Raw genomic sequence first — 24,850 nt, 5'->3', positions numbered from 1 at the left:
GTCCTCTGATCATTGAAAATCTGTGGCTAGACGTCAAAATAGCAGTGCATGCAAGATGACCCAGAAATCAAACATAACAAGCAGTATTTTCCAAGGAAGAATGGATGAAAAGCCCTCAAACAAGAATTGAAAGACTCATGTCAGGCTACACAAAGCGTTTACAAGCTGTGATACTTTCAAAAGGGGGTGCGTCTAGGTATTAACCACGCAGGGTGCCCAAAACTTTTGCATTGGCCCATTTTCCTTTTTGGAATTTTTAAAACGCAAAAGATGAAAATGTATATTTCTTTGCCTAAAATACAAAAGAAATTTGTGTAATCTTTAACTTTAGGCCTTTTAGAAGGTCATTTCTTCTTTAACTTGCTAAACTGTTTACAAATACAGTAATTTTCACCAGGGGTGTCCAAACTTTTACATGCCACTGACCCAATTTTGGAAACTAGACTCCTCAAGGAATGTATCTAGATGTATAGTAAGCACCTTGAAACCCCAGGGGTTTTTCAGAAGTTTGTTACAGCCGTGAAAATAAAAAAAAAATAATCAAATTTAAAACTTTTATTTCAGGTCTTCAATACAAAAAGTGCAACTCATATTAAATAGTCATTACAAACAGAGTGATCAATTTCAAGTTTTTATTTGTTAAATGTTGATGATTACGGCTTAGGCTAGTTTCACACTTGCTTTTTTTTGCAGCGCGTTTTTCCCGCAAAAAAACGCATTGAAAAAACGCATACAAAAGCATACAACTGCTGCGTTTTTTTCAAGCATTTTTATGAGCATGCATGAAAAAAACGCAGCGTTTTTATGCGTTTGTATGCGTTTTTAGTGCGTTTTTACCGCGTTTGCGGTTTTTTCCAACATTAGGTGGCCCCTCACACTAACCCAAACCATGACTTTACTAACCCTAACCCTGACCCTAACCCTAACCCTGACCCTAACCCTTAACCAAACCATACTTAACCCTAACCCAAACCCTAAACCCTAACTAACCCTAACCCTGACCCTAAACCTAACCCTGACCCTAACCCTGACCCTAACCCTGACCCTAACCCTTAACCAAACCATACCCTTATCCTAACCCTAACCCTGACCCTAACCCTAACCCTTAACCAAACCATACCCTGATCCTAACCCTAACCCTGACCCTGACCCTAACCCTTAACCAAACCATACCCTGATCCTAACCCTAACCCTGACCCTAACCCTAACCCTTAACCAAACCATACCCTGATCCTAACCCTAACCCTGACCCTAACCCTTAACCAAACCATACCCTGATCCTAACCCTAACCCTGACCCTGACCCTAACCCTAACCCCCCTTAACTAACCCTAACTCTAACCCAAACCCCTAAATTCCATTGTCTAAACTAATGGTAAAAAAAAAAACGCATGTGCAAAAAAACGCATACATAAGCATGCCAATGCGCACATATGCTCACCATAGACTTATAATGGGTGTCTTGCTGTAAAAAAACGCATTGCGCACGCATGCGTTTTTTTGAGGCAAGTCGGACGCTCAAAAAATGCAACAGGTTGCATTTTGTGCGCCCGAGCGCATACCGCAAAAAAACGCATGCGCGGTAAAACGCGTACAAACGCATGTGTATGCGCACATAAGCGCATCCCATGCAAAGTATAGGGAAAAAAAACGCATGCGCTATTTAGCGCTAAAATACCGCGAAAAAAACGCAAATGTGAAACCAGCCTTACAGCCAAGGAAAACCCAAAAGTCATTATCTCAGTACATTAGAATACTTTATAACACTAGCTTGAAATAATGATTTTAAAATCTGAAATGTTCACCTTCTTAAATGTACACTGCTCAAAAAAATAAAGGGAACACTCAAATAACAAATCCTAGATCTGAATGAATGAAATATTCTCATTGAATACTTTGTTCTGTACAAAGTTGAATGTGCTGACAACAAAATCACATAAAAATCAGAGATTTTTGTGTGTACTCACCATAAAATCCTTTTCTCCAAGCCAATCATTGGGGGACACAGACCGTGAGTGTTATGCTGCTTGCCACTAGGAGGACACTAAGTGAACTGAACTGACTGAGATTTCCCCAGTTCGGTGAAAAAGCAGTAGGAGCATTAAACAAATAACAATAACTATGTCAAAACCTAAGAATACTACAAGTAAGCCAATAGGCTAAACATGGTGGGTGCTGTGTCCCCCAATGATTGGCTCGGAGAAAAGGATTTTACTGTTAGTACACACAAAAATCCCTATTTCTCCTACGCCTCATTGGGGGACACAGACCGTGGGACGTCCTAAAGCAGTCCCTGGGTGGGGAGCATACAACGAATGGAGTGAGAAAACGGTCAGTAAAGAGTCCGCGCTCCCTGTTGTAAGGCTCAGGCGTTTTCTGGAGGGAGAATGACCAACCCGCGGGAAGTGTCCAAGTTCAGTCCCAAAAAGGAAATCTGCTGGGCCGGTGTTGGGGAAGACTTTTCGAAGTTTATCTTCCAACCCAGGCGAGAAAGTGTATTTACTGTGATATCAACGGATTCCTCGCAGGCTGGAAGGGACGGATCCTTGATCAGCAGATCGTCCGGATAAGGCAGTATCACCACTCCCTGAGCGTGAAAAATGGCCATGACAGCTGCCATTACCTTGGTAAAGATCCTGGGGGCGGTGGCGAGTCCGAAGGGCAAGGCAACGAACTGGAAATGTTCCTCGCGAATTGCAAAGCGGAGGAACTGCTGGTGGGACGGACAAATTGGGATGTGAAGGTAAGCATCTTTGGTATCGATGGATGCTAGGAACTCTCCCTTTTCCATGGAGGCGACAACTGACTGGAGAGATTCCATTCGGAATCATCGTACTTTGACAAACTGATTTAACAGCTTGAGGTCCAGTATGGGCCGCATCGTTCCGTCCTTTTTTGGAACCACAAAAAGGTTTGAATAATAACCCTTGAACCTTATGTCTTGAAGGACCGGAATGATGACTCCGTCCCTTTGCAGCGCATGAACGGCCCAAAGGAAGGCTGTTGTCTTTGTCTTCGGAAGTGTGGACCAGAAAAAATGTGTCGGGGGAGGGGGGGGATTCTATTTTGTATCCGCTGGACACCAGCTTGTTATGAATGAGTCACCGGAGGAGGAAAAAAAAAAAATACAAGCTGTGTCCAGAAAACCAGAGAGGTTGGTAGCTAGCGGATTGCAGACCCCTGATCCTATTCACAACAACTAACAGTAGCCGTGGGGTGTTCCTACGGTGGTCCTAGACACCTCGTTCACAGCCGGAGAACTAAATAAACCTAAAGAAAGGGGAAATCTAAACTGCCCCAGAGCAGACCCCAAAGCAATAGACAGCCCCCAACATGTATTGACGGTGAAAACAGATGGAAACACAAACACAGACAGAAAGACAGGCTGAGCAAACGATGGGGCCCTCACTAACTAGATAGGACAGGAAAGAAAAGCAACTGTCTGCAATCACGCAAAAACCCTGCCAAAAATAATGTCCAACACGTCTGATAGAAAAGGCCCTGAAGTCACTAGACTTCAAAATCACTATATCAGCACTCAGGTATATTCTGAAAACAGAGCAAAGAGATCAACTGATCAGAGACAAAAATGGAATTCAGCCAGTCCCAACCAGGGCTGGCTGAACACAAACACTAAGCAAACAGACAAAATCTCATGGAACAATAGCAGAGCAAAAACTTAGCTTTAGTAGACAGTACTAAACTGGAGGCCAGAGCTCAGAGCAGAGAGGATCACCAGCAACCCAGCAGGGCGTCGGCGGCCTTATATCCACTCAGAGGTTCCGGATGTCCAATCACACTCCACCTGTTCAGATGACAGGTTTTTCCCATCCAAATCAATTTCACTACCTCCTTTCACCAGCAGAGGGAGTTTATCGGACATCAAAGGTGAAGGAGAAAATGAGCTCATAACACCAGCTCCTGGAAGAGAAGGTTGTGGAGGACCGGCTGTTGATTCCAAAATGGACGGACAGCCCTTTGTTGGGGAAAGAACTTAGAAATGAGCTGGTCCAGTTTCTCTCCAAATAGGCGACCAGTTTGATAGGGCAGAGAAGTCAACCATCTTTTGGAGGTGGAATCTGCCCGCCAGTCGCGTAGCCATAGGGCTCTTCTAATGAAGACTGCATTAGCCGCTGCCTGAGCAGCGCAATTAGCGGCATCTAAAGAGGCGTCAACTACAAAGTCCCCTGCGTGAATTATCTGCCGGGTGACACTGGTTGCTTCCGGAGGAAGATTGCTACCTTGGAAGGCAGTAATTAAGACTTCTGCCCAAGCGGCCATTGCCTTAGCCACCCAAGTCGCAGCGAAAGATAGAAAAAGTGCCGCTCCTGAAGCTTCAAAAACTTAGCGAGCGACGTAGTCAATTTGACGATCGGAGGGGTTTCTGATGAAGAGCCCTCAGAAACGGATAGAAGCGTTTTAGAAGCAAGACGCAATACAGGAGGATCCACCGAAGGGAACTGTAACCAATCCTTCATTAGATCTGGAGCAAAGGGGTATTTAGCCTCGATAGGCTTTTGTCCTGTGAATCGTTTATGTGGCCGGTCCCTATGTTTCTGGACAATGTCCTTAAACTCCAGATGGCTAGCAAATACCCTGCGTACACGTTTAGTCTTCTTAAAGGAGATAAAGTGTTCCGGAGAGGGAATATTTTCCTCGTCCAACGTCAGAATCTTGTTGACTGATTCTATAAGAGAATCAAGCGACTCTTGGTCATTTGGGGGATTCTGAGCAACTGACGTGTCAGACTCGAATTCAGAGTCATGTTCGCTGCGAACATTAGGAGAGGGAGAGCGAGAAACAGAACTCGCCGCTGCTGAAGCGCGAGCGTGACTAGGGGATGTGTCATGGGCCCACTTTCTAGAGACCTGAGGATCCCTTGAATGAGTACGGCCGAGCTGGTGGATTGTTCCCGGCCGTCGCCAGAGGGCTACTCGGGCGGTAAAGACGCGTTCTGACTTAAAGAGGATTCCCGGAGAGAGTCTATAGCCTTGGTCAGTGACTCCACAGACCGTGATAGGGACGAAGCCCACTCAGTGGGACTAGACGCAGGGAGCACCGTCGCAGCGGCGGCGGATGGCGTTTGAGCACAAGCCGGGTCGCAATCTGTGCATAACGGATTAGTCTGGGCTCTGGGCAAGGCAGTCTTGCAAGTGGTACAAGCGGTAAAGAACGCAGTGTGCTTCTTAGTAGCCCTTTTGGCTTCCTTAGATTGAGATATAGCGCCCCTGAAAGGGTTACAAGCAGAGCCTGGGATGCTGCAGGGAAGGTGCAGAGAAGGGGTTAAGCCTTGCTCTGATGACAGACGCAGCTTACCCACGGTCCTGTGCTGTGTCCCCAGGAGGAATAGCGGTGGCCCTGTAGTGTCACCAGGTGCTGTCCGCCAGTGCGCTTGCCCCCGCAGCCGTCATAGAGCCTGAGGTGAAAAGGACATGGCCCCCGAGACTAGCAGGGCGCTTCTCGTACAGATCTAGAAGCGCCAAAGACGTGGGCGGCGGCGCTATGTAAATTGTGGCCTGGTAGGCTGAGAAGCCGGGGACCAAATTTCTGGGCCTATCCGCAGTGAGCGCCAGGTGAAGGAAAGAAGGGGGGGGCCGCGACGGGACGCCGGTGTACTGCCGCTGAGACTAGGTCAGCGCTTCTCCCAGGGACCAGGATCTGACCCCCTAACTCCAATCCGGTGCTCGCGCAGGCCGCACTGTCCAGGAGCCTGCAGATCTCATCCTCCCGGGCGATGTAGCAGAGCCGGAGCAGTTTTTAAAGGGGTATACCTCAATCGATCCTATCTTTGGGAAGGGGGATGGAAAGGCCATGGGGCTGATTCAGGGAATACGAAGCGCTCCTAAAGTCTTCTCCATGCACTCCGTGTGCTTGCCCTCGTATCAGTGTGGGGAGATCAGGACCGTAAAGGAACCGTCGCCCAGAAGAATCAGGTATGCCCCAGTCGTCGCAGGAAAGGGTATGGGGAGGATACTCTGCGTTTTCGCCTGTTGTTGGTTCGGGGGAGAGCGGACCCTTGAAAGGAATTCTTCACTCCCATCACTCCGTTAATTAAAAAATAAAAAATTTCAAAAAACGAAAATAAAAACGTTGGGGTCTGAAGCCAGACCCAAGTGCCTCCTACAGACATTAGGCTGGGGAATTCTCAGCCAGCAAGAGGGTGTATACTGCAGAGGAGGAGCCAGCTTTTTCTGTGTTCACTTAGTGTTCTAGTGGCAAGCAGCATAAAACTCATGGTCTGCGTCCCCCAAAGAGACGTAGGAAAAATCAAATTTATTAACCAATGGAGGCCTGGATTTGGAGTCACACACAAAATTAAAGTGGAATGTAATGTCCTTAAAACAAGTCAAAATGAGGCTCAGCATTGTGTGTTGCCTCCATGTGCCTGTATGACCTCCCCACTGTATAATGCCTGGGAATACTCCTGATGAGGCGGCGGATGGTCTCCTAAAGGATCTCCTCCCAGACCTGTACTAAAGCATCCGTCAACTCCTGGAAAGTCTGTAATGCAACGTGACGTTGGTGGATGGAGCGAGACATGATGTCTCAGATGTGCTCAATCGGATTCAGGTCTAGGGAACAGGCAGGCTAGTCCATAGCTTCAATGCCTTCATCTTGCAGGAACTGCTGACCCACTCCAGCCACATGAAGTGTGGCATTGTCATGCATTAGGAGGAACCCAGGGCCAACCACACCGGCATATGGTCTCACAAGGGGTCTGAGGATCTCATCTCGGTACCTAATGGCAGTCAGGCTACATCTGGTGAGCACATGGAGGGCTGTGCGGCCCTCCAAAGAAATGCCGTCCCACACCATTACTGACTCACTGCCAAACTGGTCGTGCTGAAGGATGTTGCAGGCAACACATCGCTCTCCACGGAGTCTCCAGACTCGGTCACGTCTGTCACATGTGCTCAGTGTGAACCTGCTTTCATCTGTGAAGAGCACAGGGCGCCAGTGGCGAATTTGCCAATCCTGGTGTTCTGTGGCAAATGCCAAGCGTCCTGCATGGTGTTGGGCTGTGAGCACAACCCCATCTGTGGATGTCGGGCCCTCAGACCATCCTCATGGAGTCGGCTTCTAACAGTTTGTGCAGACACATGCAGATTTGTGGCCTGATGGAGGTCATTTTGCAGGGTTCTGGCAGTGCTCCTCCTGTTCCTCCTTGCACAAAGGCTGAGGTAGCAGTCCTGCTGCTGGGTTGTTGCCCTCCAACGGCCCCCTCCACGTCTCCAGGTGTACTGGTCTGTCTCCTGGTAGCGCCTCCAGCCTCTGGACACTACACTGAAAGAGCAAACCTTCTTGACACAGTTCGCACTGATGTGCCATCCTGGATGAGTCCATCTCATGGTACCACGAGTGTGAAAGCACAACCAACATTCAAAAGTGACCAAAACATCAGCCAGAAAGCATTGGTACTGAGATGTGGTCTGTGGTCCCAACCTGCAGAACCACTCCATTATTGAGTGTGTATTGATAATTGCCAATAATTTCCATCTGTTTTCTATTCCATTGGCACAACAGCATGTGAAATTGATTAGCAATCAGTGTTGCTTCCTAAGTGGACAGTTTGATTTCACAGAAGTTTGATTTACTTGGAGTTATATTATGTTGTTTAAGTGTTCCCTTTTTTTTTTGAGCAGTGTATGTTCAGTAAATACACGCAAAACTTGTTCGCCGAACCTTTTACATCAATTACTGCAGCAATGCGGCGTGACATGGGTCGATCAGCCTGTGGCACTGCAGAGGTGTTATGGAAGCCCAGGTGGCTTTGATAGCAGCCTTTAGCTCATAAGCATTGTTGGGTCTGGTGTCTCATCTTCCTTTTGACAATACCCGATAGATTTTCTATGGGGTTCTATGGGGTTAAGGTCAGGCGAGTTTGCTGGCCATTCAAGCACAGAGATAAACCAGGTATTGGTTTTTTAAACCAGGTATTGGTACTTTTGGCAGTGTGGACAAGAGCCAAGTCCTGCTGGAGAAGGAAATTTCCACCCCCAAAAAGCTTATCAGCAGAGGGAAGCATGGAGCGCTCTAAAACTTTTCGGTAGACAGCTGTGCTGACTTGGGTATTGATAAAACACAGTGGACCTACACCAGCAGATGACATGGCACCCCAGACCATCAGTGAATGTGGAAACTTCACAGTAGACCTCAAGCAACTTGGACTGTGTACTTCTACACTCTTCCTCCAGACTCTGGGACCTTGATTTCCAAATGAAATGCAAAATTTACCTTCATCTGAAAACAACACCTTGGACCACTGAGCAACAGTCCAGTTCTTTTTCTCATTGGCCCAGGTAAGACGCTTCTGACATTGGCTATTGGTCATGAGTGGCTTGATACAAGCAATGTGACACCTGTAACCCATGTCCTGGATACATGTGTGTGGTGGCTCTTGAAGCAATGACTCAAGCAGAAGTCCACTCCATGTGAATCTCCCCCAAATTTTTGAATGACCTTTTCTTAACAATCCTTTCAAGGCTGCGGTTTAGTGCACCTTTTTTTACCACACTTTTTCTTTCCACTCAACTTTCCATTAATATGTTTGGATACAGCACTCTGAACAACCAGAGTCTTTAGCAATGACCTTTTGTGGCTTACCCTACTTGTGGAGTGTGTCAGAGACTGCCTTCTGGACATCTGTCAAGTCAGCAGTCTTTCCCATGATTGTGGAGCCTACTGAAACAGACTAAGGGACCTTTTCAAACGCTAAGGAAGCCTTCGTAGGCTAGGACAGGGATTTCTTTTCTTGTCCGAAGCCTTCTCCAGTAACTTGTCTAGGGCCGTTCCAAACATGTACTTTCCTTTAAAGAGAATAAAACACAGCTTCATTTTTGAAGCTATGTCACAACCCTACGACTTTAACCAGAGTGCACGTCTCACTGAATTTGATAAAGGCTGATGATCTTGCCACCACTCTTAGTGATTCCGCAGAAGTATCTGCTAGAAATCCTGTAGCCTTTAAGTGGAGAGGTAATGAAGCTAGGTGGTCTTCTCTGGGAGCTCCCGCAGAAAGATGTTCCTCTAACTGAACAAGCCAACAAGACATTGATCTAGCTACTCAAATAGAGACTACATTAGTGCTCAGCAGCCCTGCTGAGGTTTTCCAGGATTTACTCAGGAGGCCATCCATTTTGCGCTCTAGGGGATCCTTTAGCTGGAAGAAATCTACTAATGGCAAGGTCATTTTCTTAGCCACCCGTGCAACCTGAATATCTACCTTCGGCACATCAGACCAGCATTCCTCAGTTTCCTCATTCACTGGAAATCTGTCTTTTACAGTGGGTACAGAAAGTTTTCAGACCCCTTTAAATTTTTCATTCTTGGCTTTATTGCAGTCATTTGGTAAATTCAAAAAAAGTTCATTTTTTTTCTCATTAAGGTACACTCTGTACCCCATTTTAACTAAAAAACAAAACAGAAATGTACAAATTTTTGCAAATTTATAAAAAAAGAAAAACAAATATCACATGGTCATAACTATTCAGACCCTTTGCTCAGACACTCATATTTAAGTCACATGTTGTCCATTTCCATCCTCCTTGAGATGATTCCACTCCATCATTTGAGTCCAGCTGTGTTTAATTAAACTGATAGGACTTGATTTGGAAAGGCACACACCTGTCTATATAAGACCTCACAGTGCATGGCAGACCAAATGAGAATCATGAGGTCAAAGGAACTGGACAAGGAGCTCAGAGACAGAATCGTGGCAAGCAACAGATCTGGCCAAGGTTACAAAAGAATTTCTGCAGCACTCAAGGTTTCTAAGAGCACAGTGGCCTCCATAATCCTTCAATGGAATACGTTTGGGACCACCAGAAGTCTTCCTAGACCTGGCCATCCAGCCAAACTGAGCAATCGTGGGAGAAGAGCCTTCTGTGAGAGAGGTAAAGAAGAACCCCAAGATCACTGTGGCTGAGCTCCACAGACGCAGTAGGGAGATGGGAGAAAGTTCCACAAAGTCAACTATCACTGCAGCACTCCAACAGTCGGGCCTTTATGGCAGAGTGGCCTGACGGAAGCCTCTCCTAAGTGCAAGACATATGAAAGACCGCATAGAATTTGCTAAAAAAATACTTGAAGGTCTCCCAGACTGAGAAATAAGATTCTCTGGTCTGATGAGATGAAGATAGAACTTTTTAGTGGTAATTCTAAGCGGTATGTGTGGAGAAAACCAGGTACTGCTCATCACCTGCCCAATACAATCCCAACAGTGAAACATAGTGGTGACAGCATCATGCTATGGCGGTGTTTTTCAGCTGCAGGGACAGGACGAATGGTTGAAATTGAAAAAAACATGAATGCGGCCAAGTACAGAGAGATCCTGGATGAAAACCTTTTCCACAGTGCTTTGGACCTCAGACCTGGCCGAAGATTCACCTTCCAACAAGACAATGACCCTAGGCACACAGCTAAAATAACAAATGAGTGGCTTCAGAAAAACTATTACCATTCTTGAATTGCCCAGCCAGAGCGCCCTTGACCTAAACCCAATTGATCATCTCTGGAGAGACCTGAAAATGGCTGTTCACCATCTAATCTGATGGAACTGGAGAGGATATGCAAGGAAGAATGGCAGAAGATCCCCAAATTCAGGTGTGAAAAACTTGTTGCATCATTCCCAAGACGACTCATGGCTATACTAGCTCAAAAGGGTGATTCTACTCAATACTGAGCAAAGGGTATGAATACTTATGAACATGTGATCTTTCAGTTTCTTTAATAAATTTGCAAAGATTTCTACATTTCTGCTTTTTTTCAGTCAAGATGGGGTGCAGAGTGTACATTAATGAGAAAAAAATGAACTTTTTTGAATTTACCAAATGGCTGCAATGAAACAGAGTGAAAAATTTAAAGGGGTCTGAATACTTTCCATACCCACTGTATCTCTGGAGAATCCCATTCCTTCAAGACTAACTCCCGGAAGTTCCTATGTATGGGGAACACTAGCTTTCTTCTCGAATGAAGACCACTGAACATTTCTTGACACTGTACGTGTAGTCTTCTCCACTTCCATGCCATAAGGAGTTTTTCCATGTTCTCAGACGAAAAACACCAAAGTTACTTACGGGTGGCCAGTTTTTTCGGAACCCATGACAGCACACCTGAGAGAGGGGATCTGCCCAGTCAGGACAGGAAACCTACTGAAAATAAAGGGTGGCACCTCTCCCCTCTCTTCAGTTGGTTTACAGAGCATGAGAGGCCCCCCTGGTTAGTTCACATGGCAAAACTATCACCACATTATATCAACAAAAAACATGTGAAAAGTGGGGGAATATACGGTTGCTTTCATGGGTTCCGGAAAAAATGGCTACCGTTAAGTAACCCTGGTGTTTTCCCTTCCCCCATTACAGCACACCTGAGAGACTTTTGGAGAATGAAACACCTTAGGGAGGGACCACCACTTGCAGCACTCTTCTACCAATGCTTAGGTCAGCAGAGGAGGATAGATCTAGCCGGTAGTGTTTGAAAAAGGTCGATGGTGAGGACCAGGTAGCGGCCTTACAAATCTGATCAATCGATACCTCTGCCTTTTCTGCCCAGGAGGTAGCCACAGCCCTGGTGGAGTGAAACTTGATGCCTTCAGGAACTGGAGCGACATTCGCAGAGTAGGATAAACTAATGGCCTAATGATCTACGTGGCAATGGTACTTTTATCTACCCCATACCCTTTTCTGCTACCCTGGAAGGCTACAAATAGGGACTGATCTTTCCGCCACTGACTAGTCATGGACATGTACTGCAACATGGACCTTCTCACATCTAATGTATGGAACTTTTCCTCCTCTGGAGTCCAAGGGTTGCTACAGAACGATGGCAAGGAGATCTCCTGACTCCTATGGAACTTAAGAACTACCTTGGGGAGATAGGACGGATCTGGTAATAGAACTATTCTGTCCTCAAAAACTTGAGTGTATGGAGGGCATACAGACAGGGCCTGTAAGTCGCTCACCCTACGGGCTGATGTTAAGGCCACTAGTAACACCGTTTTAAGCGTGATGAGTTTTGGTGACAAATCTTGTAAAAGTTCTAATGGGTCCTTTGGTTAGAGCCTCAGACTAGATTCAGGTCCCATGGAGGAATTTGTGGGACTATAATCGGTCTAGATCTACTACAGGATCTTATGAAATGGGACACCCACCTATTGGATGCTAGGTTGCAATTATACAAGGCCCCCAATGCCGAAACCTGAACGTTGAGAGTACTAGTTGCTAAACCAAGTTGTAATCCCGCCTGCAGAAACTCTAGAATAGGTCCTACTGGAGCTTCATCCCCCAAGGTATCTGTAGGGCATCTACTACGAACGGATTTTCTCTTGGATCTAGCGAGCAGAACTTCCTAACCTTAATGTTGTGTAAGGTGGCAAACAGGTCTATCACCAGCCTGCCCCAAGCCTGCACTATTTGCTGGAACACTTGAGGGTTTAGGGACTATTCCCCCTGTCTCAACTCCCTGCGACTCAGGAAGTCTGCTTTCACATTTTTGATGCCTCTGATATGAAGTGCCGAGAGAGATAGCAGGTGTTGTTCTGCTATCTGGAACAGGATGCTGGCTACCTCCATAAGTGCACAGGGTCTCGTTCCCCCCCTAGTGGTTGAGATAAGCCACTACTGATGGACTGTCCGACATGACTCGGGTATGGCGACCCCGAAGTAAGGGGAGAAAATGTCTTGAGGCTTTTTCCACAGCTCCTACACATTTGAACCCTGATCTCTTTCTAGAGACCAGGCTCCCCGCACTGAGTGGGGTCCTAGATTTGCTCCCCATCCCGTACCGCTCGCATTGGTCGTGATCACTTCCTCCACTGGTCTTAACCACTGTACCCCCAATGCCAAATGTTCCCTTACAGTCCACCAGGTCAGTGAATCTCTTACGGCCAAGGAACGATGTAGTTTTCCTTCTAAATGTCCTTTCAATGATCTTTTCGCAGACAGGACCCCACTGTAGCTGTCTTAAGTGAAACTGTGCCCAACCTACTGCCAGTATACAGGATGTTAGGGAACCTTGCAAGGACATCGCTTTCCTCAGTGTCATTACGGGCTGCTGTATTGCAGACAGTGCTAAACCTCTTATCTTGACAATTTTGCTCTCTGGCAGGAGGCAAAGCTGGCGTTCGGAGTCCAGCACCAACCCGAGGAAGTATTGAACCTTTTCTGGTACCAACTTTGACTTGAGGGTATTTACCAGCCATCCTAGTTCCTTTAGGTTAAAATCACTTCCTTCACCCGATCTATATAGCGAGTTTCTGACCTCGCCACTATAAGGAAGTCGTCCAGGTATGGGATGATAACTATGTCCCGAGATTGAAGGTATGACATTACTTCTGCCATCACTTTGGTAAACACCCTTGGAGCTGTGGACAGACCAAATGAAGGGCTGCATATTAGTAGTGCCTGTCCTGTCCCTGTACATACAGAGCTACCCTCAACTACTTTTGACAACCTTGATGGACTGGGATATGGTAGTAGGCATCTTTTAAGTCTATGACTGCCATGAAGCAGTGCTGGAACAACATCTTTGTGGCCTTGTTTATTGACTCCATCTTGAAGGAGTAATTCTCTACCCACTGGCTGAGCTTCCTCAGGTTGAGAATGGTTGTCCACGAACAGTTTGGCTTTTGTATCAAGAAGAGGGGGGAATAAAATCCCCTTCCTTCCTCTTGCCTCGGGACATCTTGAAGTACTTGTTTCTGTACCAGACCCAAGACCTCCGACTCCAGGGCTAGTTGTTCCTCTTGAGACTTCCTGCGAGGTGTTAACACAAAGGTCTGTTGGGGTGAATGGATGAAATCTATCCTTAAAGGGAATCTGTCACTCTTTTTTTGCCCTATCAGCTGCCGGCATTGACACCAGGGGCTTATCTACAGCATTCTGTAATGCTGTAGATAAGCCCCCGATGTAACCTGAAAGATAAGAAAAACACGTTAGATTATGCTCAACGGAGGGGACGGTCCGGTCCGATGGGTGTCGCGGTCCGGTGCCTCCCATCTTCATACAATACCATCCTCTTCCCTTCCTGTAGTGGCTCCGGCGCAGGCGCACTGCTCTGCCCTGTTGAGGGCAGAGCAGAGTCCTGCAGTGCGCAGGCGTTGGGAGAGGTCTGGCGCCTGCGCACTGCAGTATCCTGCTCTGCCCTCAACAGGGCAGAGCAGTGCGCCTGCGTCGGAGCTACTACAGGGACAGCGACACCCATCGGACCGGACCGCCCCTTCCGGTGAGTATAATCTAACGTGTTTTTCTTATCTTTCAGGTTATATTGGGGGCTTATCTACAGCATTACAGAATGCTTTAGATAAGCCCCTGATGTCAATGCCGGCAGCTGATCGAGCAAAAAAAGGGTGACAAATTCCCTTTAAGCTGTCTCTGATGACATTCAGTACCCAACCACTAGGGGAGATGTTCATCCAGGCAGGGAGGAAAAGAGAAAGCCTTCCCCCTACCTCTGACCTGAGGTCATTGGGAGGGCTTTTTTGATGACATAGAGGGCCCTTTGAGCATGTAACAAGACCCTCTTTTGTCCTTAAAGTCCCAGCTCTTCCTTTCCCACGGGGGACGACCTCTATTAATTTTCCTTTTCCGAAAAGAGTCTCGCCTGGGAAACGAGGAAATTCCTTTTTATCCCCTGCCTTTTCCAACATATCCTCCAGTTTCTGCCCAAAGAGGAATTGACCGTAACATGGGATGGAACAGAGTCTATTCTTTGAAGTCAAGTCACCCGGACACCCTTTTAGCCACAGGGCACATCTCGCTGCATTCGACAGGCTTGCCGCCCTGGCCGCCAAGCTTACTGAGTCAGCTGAGGAGTCCGCTGAAAAGGCTGCTGCCCCTTGCACCAGAGACCTATTAGCCAAGATGTCATTCCTTGGTACTTTATTCCTCAGCTGTTCCTCAATTTGTTGCAGCCAGATCATAAGAGAGCGGGCGGTACATGTCCCAGCTATCACTGGTTTCAAACCTCCTGCCGCCGCCTCCCAGGTGTGCCTCAAGAACCCATCTGCCTTTTTGTCTAATGAGTCTCTTAGCAAGCCAGAGACTTCTAAAGGCAGAGACAACTTTTTTGAGGATCTAGCCACGGCCCTGTCAATTTTTGGGATATTTTCCCAGCTTTCAGAGTCATTCTCCTAAAAAGGGTACCTCCTTTTGGATGAAGAAGGTAGGCTACCCGATCTCTCTGGTTTCTTCCACTCCTTTTCTATAATAAGCGCTTTCACCTTCGCTTTAAACAGGGAAGGTGCACTTCCTTTTTTCCTCCAATCCCCCAAGCATAATGTCCTCTAAGGACCTAGGCGTTTTCTCCTCTTTTAGGCCCATTGTAGACCTGACCGCTTTAACCAGTATCGCCATATCCTCAGTTGGAAAGCACGGTCAGCCTCTTATATCACTGTCTGAGGAGGAGTCCGAGGATTGGGGAGAGGAGGAGTCCGAGGATTGGGGAGAGGAGGAGGGAGACAGGGATCTCTCAAGACCACCCGAAGGAGAGTCTTCTGAGTCTGTGAGCCCCTTACAGCTCTTCTTACCCGCTTTCCTTAGGGTTGACTTAAGGGAACCCTTTACTTCCGCCCTGGTTATGGCCCTAAAGATAGTGGCAAAGTCGGAGGTCTCTTCACGAATTGTTTTGTGTATACAGTCAGCGCAGAGATACTTCTGCCACTGAACTGCCAGAGGGGTTTTGCAAATAGCACCTCCTTGTTCCTTGTTTTAGCGCTAGCCTTCCTCGGCCTCTGGTGATTAAGCAGAAAAATGACCCCCATTACCAAAAGTGTGACATTCACGTAGATCAATCACCACCGCTGTCAATCAGGGGTACCGGATTCGGAGGCTGATCAGGGGTACGATCCACGTCCCACCTGGAAGCTGAGGAGTCTTGTGACCTTTGGTTGGGATGACTGCCACTTCAAGCGGCTGCTCCTCCCAGTGCCTGATCTTTTCTGACCAGACTTAGAACTTGGTAAGAGCTCCTGCTGCTCCACATACTCCTCCATGATGAGCTTTGGACATGAGTGCCTCTTCTGTGGTCATCACTCCTTTTAAGAGGGATCCATTGCGCTCTCCGCCTCCTCCAGTGCCCTTCTATGCCCTTCCCACCTCCGCCACTCCGCTGAGTCGTGCAAAAAATCCCTGCACTACTGGCCGTCGTTTTCCTCATGGGCGCCGGCATTTGGATCCGGCGCGTCATACCGACGTCACGCGGGCACGCCCATTCCCAGCGTGCCTTGCGAACGACACCAGCAGCACCAACCAGTAGTAGAGCTCCCTGGAGCGATGGACAGCTGGCGGAGGAGGGTGAGCGGCGCGGCAGCCGCAGAAGAGTCGCTGGACCCCTAACTGCGCTGCCCCACGCCCGCACATACAAGGCCCCACAGGACCCGCGGACGGCGCTTCCACTACCTGAAGGCCAGCACACAGGTGCCCTGCTTGCTCTTCCAGTGCAGGGACAGGCGTGGGCGAGTGTAAAAAAAAACCAAAAAAACAATTAACTTGAACAGCCATCTTTCAGCACAAGGGTCCCTGTCAGGACAGGAAACCCACCTGAAGCGAGGGAGAGGTGCCGCCCTTTTATTTTCAGTTGATTTCCTGTCCTGACTGGGCGAATTCCCCCTTTCTCAGGTGTGGTGTCATGGGGGAAGGGAAAATAGTACTTCCTATCCTGAACAGCTTCAGGGCCAGGGATTCGCTCACCCTCCTCCAGAAGTTCTTCTGGCATGGACATCTCCTCCTGAGAGTCTGAATCCGCATCTTGGCACAGCTTCCTCTTTATAGCTGCTGGAGGGACACTGGGAGCAGGTACTGACTGGAAGGAGCCCAGGGAGGATTTTGTTTCCTGCTTTAATCTCTTCACTTGAGGGTTGATCCTCTCTAACAATTTTATCCATGCATTCTTGACATAGGAGCTTTCTAAGTGAAGCTACAAGTTTCTTTGCACAGATTGCAGACTTGCGACTGGTGGTCTTGAATTTGCTCCTTGGTGCAGGTTCCTTGTCCCCCTGAAAGAAAGGGGAGAAGGAAATTAGCTCTCATGCCCTGCACCTGCACCATGGAAGGGAATCCCAATGCCTTGATACATACAGGGACTGCAACAGCGCTGGACTCCGCAGATGCAGAGTGGGAAGGACCTAAAATCTCTATGCTACCACCATAGATTTGATCCTACCTTAATCTATCCTCTGTCTGTGGCTCTTTCTACAGGTGACCAGACCAGAGCCTCCTCTGCATTAGAGGAACTCCTATGCCTATGTTCCCAGTGTGAGGGCAACCGCTCTCAAGCGGTATACGCAGGCCTCCTCAGATTTATGCCACTGAGTTTCACTGTGGAATGCAGAAACCAGAAGGTACTTCATCAGCAAACGCCCGATGTCTGACATCACTTGCGGCGACCGGACCGCATCACATGCGCTCCAGCGATGGAAGCCGAAAGCAAGAAGCGCTGCTGCGTCTCAGCTTCACTGGGCCAGCACGTGAGGAGGGAGGAGAGCAGATGGGCTGGAGGGCTCAGAGAGGCCTTCAGCCTGAAGGCCCCCCGAGACCTTACCCAAATGCGCAGACTGGAGGGTAAAGTCCCGAGTCCATGGGAGTCAGGAACAGCACAGAGAGGAGAGACAAACCCAATCGATCACCCACTGTCCAGTTAGTATCTTTCCCAGTGTCTGCTGTCGGCACAGAGCACTTTACGATGACCTCTTCATCACTATAGGGACAGGAAAAGCCACTTCAGAGAGGTGGGAGGGGCTATTTGATATCTTTTGTGTCTCCTGTCCCTATCATGGTGAGATGACATCCTCCTGTGTGCTGTCATGGGGGGTTATTAGAGAAATTTATGTGTTTATGAGTAATTATCTGTCACTTCCAGTTTGTGCCAGGTGTGATACCAGACCCTTGGTGTAAGTTTGTGTTTTGAGTATATCCTAATAAGAAGGGCTGCACAATTATTTAGCGCCTTTTTTGTAAAGAAGACAATCAGTGTCATAAATCATTTTTTATTGCTTGCCTTGATGAACAAATTAATGTTTGTAATAGATTATCAACCTACTTACTTGTAGGGCACTTTCTAAGCAACGCTGCCATTCATAGGCATATCTTTCACTCTCCTAATAAAATGAAAAAATAGTTACATATACTATAAAAGGCTAGCATGCAGTATGTTTTCCATGTTAAACCTTTCAGAAGGTGCAATTTATAAAAAATGTATACCGTACAGTGGAAAAATTGTATTATTGCGTATTTATTACCTTGCAATATATTTAAGCAGAACTTTAGTTTAAAAATGTCAGACCGCTGAGTTCATATATTTGTTGCAATTATTTTGAAGGAACTAGATTGCCCAACTGAATATAAACCTCAATTAAATATTAAATGGGTTTTCTGGCTTCAGATAACACCTGTGTGATGACTGCAGTTTGTGTGCTTCACTCACACTTCGTGGATCCAGTATCACACCTCCACAGCTGCTCTCAGTGTCTGTAAGTAGTGTCTGCAGCACTGATACCATGTCAACAGCATTGTAGCCAATCGATCAGCTCAATGCCTCAAGCCGTCTACTCGGAAAGAGCCACTGAGTTCAGTTATTGGCTGCAAGGTTATCGACGTGATGTCAGCACTGCAGGCAACAGACACCAGAAGCAATAGCAGACTCAGCGCTGGACCAGAGAAGGGCTAGTAAACCAGAGTGTTTTATTTAAAAACAAACAAAAAAAAACTGCGCCTGGAAAGAGGGGTACTCTGAAACCAGAATAACCCTTTTTAAGAATATGCGAGCACATTGAAGATATGCCTGCAGAAATTTCTGCATGGATTCTGCATCTCTTGGCAGAAAACACAGTGAATATTCTGTGCTTTTTTTGTGCGGAATTCGTGCATTTTTGATGCGGATTGACATGCAGATTTGGATGTGGCTTTGTTTGCAGATTTGTTGGCTCAATAAAGATTTACTACTGTAAAAAAAAAATAAAAGTCTTTTTCAACTCCTACCTCCATTGTTGATGTGCTTCAGTCAAGACTGGCTCTATTCTAGATTCTCCGCCAACACCCTCTTCCTCCTTCTGAGATCTTTGCATTTTACAAATCCGCTGAGTTTTTTTGCACCAAATCCGCATGAAGTCCACATTTTTTCCACATAAAATCCACATTTTTACACCTGCGGATTTATTGCAGATTTGAGTGACTCAATGGAAGTCAATGCGTGAAAACCACTGCAGATACGCAAAGAGAATTGACATGCTGCGGTAAATAAAATGCTGCTTATCAGGACAGAATTTTCCGCAGCATGTGCACACCAATTCTGGATTCCCATTTATTAACCTTGCATGAGTAATTCTTTGCGGATTTGGTGCAATTCCGCACAGAAAAGAACGCTGCAGATCCGCAATGTGTGCACATAGCCTAAAAGGCATCGGTCAGGAGAAGTCTATAAGGACATGTAGGTCACAGAAAGTTGATATCTGCGATCCAATGTCTTATTGCAGAGAAATATACATTTTTAATATATGAGCTGTTTAGATCTATGGGCAGGACACAAATCAATAATAATAATAATAAATTTTATTTCTATAGCGCCGACATATTCCGCAGCACTTCACATTTCAGAGGGGACTTGCACAGACAATAGACATTACAGCATAACAATAATCACATAGATCATAACAGATACCAAGAGGAATGAGGGCCCTGCTCGCAAGCTTACAATCTATGAGGAAAAAAAGGGCGACACGAAAGGTGGGTGGTAACAGTTGCCCTGATTGTATGGACAAGCCATAATGTTAAGTAACAGTACAGACACAGAGGGCTAATAGATGCATAAAGCATGTGGGAACATGATGCGGGGACCTGGTTATGGTAAAAACTTTTGGCTGTGCCACATAGGGATAGATTAGGTTAATGTGTTGAGGCGGTAGGCCAGTCTGAATAAATGAGTTTTCAGGGCACACTTAAAATTGTGGGGATTGGGGACTGATCGTATTGACCTGGGAAGTGCATTCCAAAGAATTGGCGCAGCACGTGTATTGTCTTGGAGACGGGAGTGGGAAGTTCTGATTATGGAGGATGCTAACCTCAGGTCATCAGCAGAACGGAGGGCGCGGGTAGGATGGTATACTGAAACAAGGGAGATGTAGGGTGGTGCTGAGCCATGAAGAGCTTTGTGGGTGAGGGTAATAAGTTTGTACTGGATTCTGGAGTGGATGGGTAGCCAGTGTAATGACTGGCACAAGGTAGAGGCATCGGTGTAACGACTGGCGAGGAATATGATCCTGGCAGCAACATTCAAGACAGATTGGAGGGGGGGGGTTTGGTAAGAGGGAGACGGATTAGAAGAGAGTTACAATAGTCGAGACGAGAATGAATAAGAGAAACAGTAAGAGTTTTTACGGAGTCAAAAGTAAGAAAAGTTTGAATTCTAGAAATGTTTTGAGGTGCAGATAACAAGAGCGAGCCAGTTATCGTATGTGGGGGACAAAGAAAAGCTTAGAATCAAGCATGACCCCAAGACAGCGGGCATGTTGCTGGGGAGTAATAGTGGAACCACACACGGAAATGGCAATGTCGGATATAGGTACATTAGTAGCGGGAGGAAACACAAGGAGTTCAGTCTTTGACAGGTTCAGTTTCAGATACAGTGAGGTCATGATGTTAGACACAGCGTTTAGACAATCGCTGCAAATCTGCTTGAGAATCTGCCTCCAGAGGTTATTTTAAACCCTTTCCGACCTGTGACATCACGTAGGCGTCATGAATGTTGGTGCCAATCCGACCTGTGACGCCTATGTGGAGTCATGGCGAGATCGCGTTCCTGCGGGTTGGGTGACTGAAATGTCATCCAACCTGCAGGTACAGGAGGAACTGTACTTGACACCGGGGGGAGTGGCTGTGCCCCCCCTCCCCCGTGGCTACGATCGCTCTGATTGGCTGTTTCCCTTTCAACAGCCAATCAGAGCAATTGTAATATTTCACAAATAAAACTTGGTGGATTGTTACAATCGAGCCATGGCCGATGCTGCGATATCAGCAGCCATGGCTGGAGACCGCGATCTGCTGCCACCACCAACTGACGGCCGTGATCTGCCGCCGCAGTCAATATTTCCTCCCCTCCGTCCTGTCCTCCCCTCCGCTCCCCCCACCGTCCAATTCCACCCCCTCCCCCCGGTACCTCCTGGTGTCGCTCCCAGTGTCCCTCCATCTCCAGGCCTTCCCTCATGGGCACCGCCATCTTCTTCTGGTTAAAAAAAAAAAAAATTTCCTTTTGGTTCATTTTGGTCACTGTGATAGACCTTATCATAGCGATCAAAATAAAAAATAGTAAATAACCCCCCCTTATCACCCCCTTAGATAGGGAAAAATAATAAAATTTAAAAAAAAAAGTATTTATTTTCATTTTTCCATTAGGGTTAGCGTTGGAATTAGGGTTAGGACTAGGGTTAGGGGTGTGTTGGGGTAAGGCTTGTGGGGTTAGGTACGTTGGGGTTATGGTTGGGGTTAGGGTTGGAGTTAGAATTGAGGGGTTTCCACTGTTTAAGCACATCAGGGTCTCTCCAAACGCAACATGGCGCCACCATTGATTCCAGCCAATTTTGCGTTCAAAAAGTCAAACGGTGCTCCCTCCCTTCCGAGCCCCGACGTGTGCCCAAACAGTGGTTTACCCCAACATATGGGGCATCAGCGTACTCAGGAAAAATTGCACAACAACTTTGGAGGTCTAATTTCTCCTGTTACCCTTGAGAAAATTGGGGGTTAAATTGGGGGTTAAAATTCATTTTTGTGGAAAAAAGATTTTTTATTTTCACGGCTCAGCGTTATAAGCTTCTGTGAAGCACTTAGGGGTTCAAAGTTCTCACCACACATCTAGATAAGCTCCTTGGGGGGGGTCTAGTTTCCAAAATGGTGTTAATTGTGGGGGGGTTTCTACTGTTTAGGCACATCAAGGGCTCTGCAAACGCAACATGACGCCCGCAGACCATTCCATCAAAGTCTGCATTCCAAAACCGCACTACTTCCCTTTCAAGCCCATACGTGTGCCCAGTGGTTCCCCCCACATTTGGGGTACTAGGGTACTCAGGACAAATTGGACAACTTTTTTCCTGTTATGCTTGTGAAAATAAAAAAAATGCGGGCTAAAAAATCATTTTTGTGGGAAAAAAATTATTTTTAATTTTCACGGCTCCGAGCTATAAACTTTAGTGAAACACTTGGGGGTTCAAAGTTCTCACAACACATCTAGATAAGTTCCTTGGAGGGTCTAGTTTCCAAAATGGGGTCACTTGTGGGGGAGCTCCAATGTTTAGGCACACAGGGGGCTCTTCATACGCGACATGGTGTCCGCTAATGATTGGAGCTAATTTTCCATTCAAAAAGTCAAATGGCACTCGTTTCCTTCCGAGCCCTGCCGTGCACCCAAACAGTGGTTTATGACCACATATGAGGTATCGGTGTACTCAGGAGAAATTGCCCAACAAATTTTACGATCCATTTTATCCTGTTGCCCATGTGAAAATGAAAAAATTGAGGCTAAAAGAACATTTTATTGGAAAAATTAAAATGTCTATTTTTTCCTTCCACGTTGCTTTAGTTACTGTGAAGTACCTGAAGGGTCAATAATCTTCTTGAATGTAGTTTTGAGTAGTTTAAGGGGTGCAGTTTTTAGAATGGCATCACTTTTGGGTATTTTCTGCCATATAGACCCCTCAAAGTGACTTCAAATGTGAGGTGGTCCCTAAAAAAATGGTTTTGTAAATTTTGTTGTAAAAATGAGAAATTGCTGGTCAACTTTTAACCTTTATAACTTCTTAACAAAAAAAAAAAAAAAATTGTTTCCAAAATTGTGCTGATGTAAAGTAGACATGTGGGAAATGTTATTTATTAACTATTTTGTATCACATAACTCTCTGGTTTAGCAGAATAAAAATTGAAAATTGCTAAATTTTCAAAATTTTCACCAAATTTCCGATTTTTTCACAAATAAATGCAAAAATTATCGACCTAAATTTACCACTAAAATGAAGTCCAATATGTCACGAAAAAACAGTCTCAGAATCGATAGGATCTGTTGAAGCATTGCTGAGTTATTACCTCATAAAGGGACACTGGTCAGAATTTCAAAAAATGGCCAAGTCGCTAAGGTCAAAATAGGCTGGGTCGTGAAGAGGTTAAAGCACAACTTCAGCATTTCTTTTATTTTAATGCTGGAGTGGTATCCCTAATGCAAGTTCCCTTTCCCTTGTAATATACTTACCAGCCACCATCTTCTGTTGTCGGTGCTGCTCCAGTCATCTTCTGTTGGGTGTGACAGTGTTTGCTGGGTTTGACAGAGGTCACTTCTCAATGGAGGCCTATGAGAGCCTCATCAAGGCTCTCATGAACTTACATTGAGAGAGCATGAACATACTTCCAGGCAGTCAGGAGCTGATGTCAAAGGATGACGGAGGAGCAGGACCAGGAGGAGCAAAAGACAGCGGCTGGTAAGCATATTACTAGAGGCAGAAAATTTACATTAGTGACACCACTACAGCTCTGAAATTAACAAAAAAAAACAAAACACTGAAGTGGTGCTTTAAATAAAATGGGGCTTACCAGTGGGATATGTAATGGCTGCACTCTGCCCTCCTGATCTCACTACAGAGCTGTGTGTGATTATGAGGCCACAGCCACACGTTTGGTATTTGGTCAGTATTTTTACCTTAGTATTTCAAAGTCAAAGTCAGGAGTGGAACAAGTCAGAGGAAAAGTTTAATTTAAACACGTCACCACTTCTGTATTTATCACCCACTCCTGGTTTTGGCTTACAAATACTGAATGTGTGAACGTGGCCTAACTGACACATCTGAAGGTTCCTCTCAGCTTTGATCTCACAAGCAGCCCATGTTAGAATACAGAAGAGCTGTGAGAGCTGCAGTGCTATGTGTTTGTAATGAGACAAAGGTCAGTTCTGCTGTCCTTTGTTAGTAACATGTCTCACACTGGTGACACTCTCTTTCATTTATAAGCCGCTCCGGAGACAGATTTTCATGCAGATCATTGTCCGTCCCATAGTTCTAAACAGCTCAGTTACATAAAAGGAAAAATATGGGTTTCTGTGGAATAAAACATTGGATCACAGACATCAAGGGGTCATTTTATTCAGCTTCCTATTATCTACATGCCCATGTAGACAGCTTAAAAGGGTTGATCTTACAGACAAATTCCCTTCTTAAAGTCTACCCACTATTCTACAGTTAAGGAAATTCCAGAAAAAAAATATACAGCATATTAAATATGAAAAATGTGCAACAGAAGATGGCAAATATTTTTATAGTATGTACATGCTCTGCTTTAGAACTTTTACCTCTACTTCTCCTGTAAGATCTTTGTACTTATCCCTGATTACAGGTAAAGAATGTTTCTCAGTAATGGTATAAGAACGATCTCTAAATGGTTGCTCCACAGCAGGTGCAATTCGATTTATTTCTTTATCCCCAAGACTATGACTCCTTTTATGAGATCCTGTATAGATATAGTAGAAAAATTAATGCACAATTGAGTGTAAACTATAATTTTATGGTCAAAAATAAGATATTCTCTTATGCACAGTCACTTTTATACCAACTATTTGCACAAAAGGTTGTCCAGCTTAAAAGAAAAAAAAAAAAAGTTGTATTATTGTGTGTAAAGCGCAAAAGGATGAAAACTAAAAGAGCAATTTACACTGTAAGATAATCTTGAACGAGCATTCACAAAAAAAACAAAAAAAAAGCTCAAAGTAACAGTGACAGTTTAATTTCAATCACTACCCCTGATCCAGTCTGTCTCTATTAAGCTGGCTTCACACTAGCATTTTGTAGTGCTGCGGATGGCAGCATACTTCCTCCTTCCGTCCTCTGTTAA

At 45.9% G+C, this 24,850-nt stretch overlaps 1 protein-coding gene across 4 annotated transcripts in view; it reads right to left on the bottom strand.

The window, feature by feature from the left end:
- Positions 1–24,850, bottom strand: part of SYNRG (synergin gamma) — a 324,950-nt gene that overhangs the window by 98,064 nt on the left and 202,036 nt on the right. For 3 of the 4 annotated variants that reach the window (XM_073575612.1, XM_073575613.1, XM_073575615.1), the window contains 2 exons: positions 24,312–24,469; positions 18,037–18,090 (listed from right to left, as the gene is read on the bottom strand). In XM_073575612.1, coding sequence (XP_073431713.1) covers positions 18,037–18,090; positions 24,312–24,469 — 212 coding nt within the window. The remainder of the gene's footprint in view (positions 1–18,036; positions 18,091–24,311; positions 24,470–24,850) is intronic. The other variant, XM_073575614.1, reaches the window with a different exon arrangement.

The sequence above is a fragment of the Dendrobates tinctorius genome, unplaced genomic scaffold (genome assembly GCF_039654945.1).
Source record: "Dendrobates tinctorius isolate UK_male_01 unplaced genomic scaffold, ASM3965494v1 ptg000045l, whole genome shotgun sequence".
Taxonomy (NCBI): domain Eukaryota; kingdom Metazoa; phylum Chordata; class Amphibia; order Anura; family Dendrobatidae; genus Dendrobates; species Dendrobates tinctorius.
Note: the sequence above shows the minus strand (reverse complement) of the source record. Positions and strands in the feature narration are given on the sequence as shown.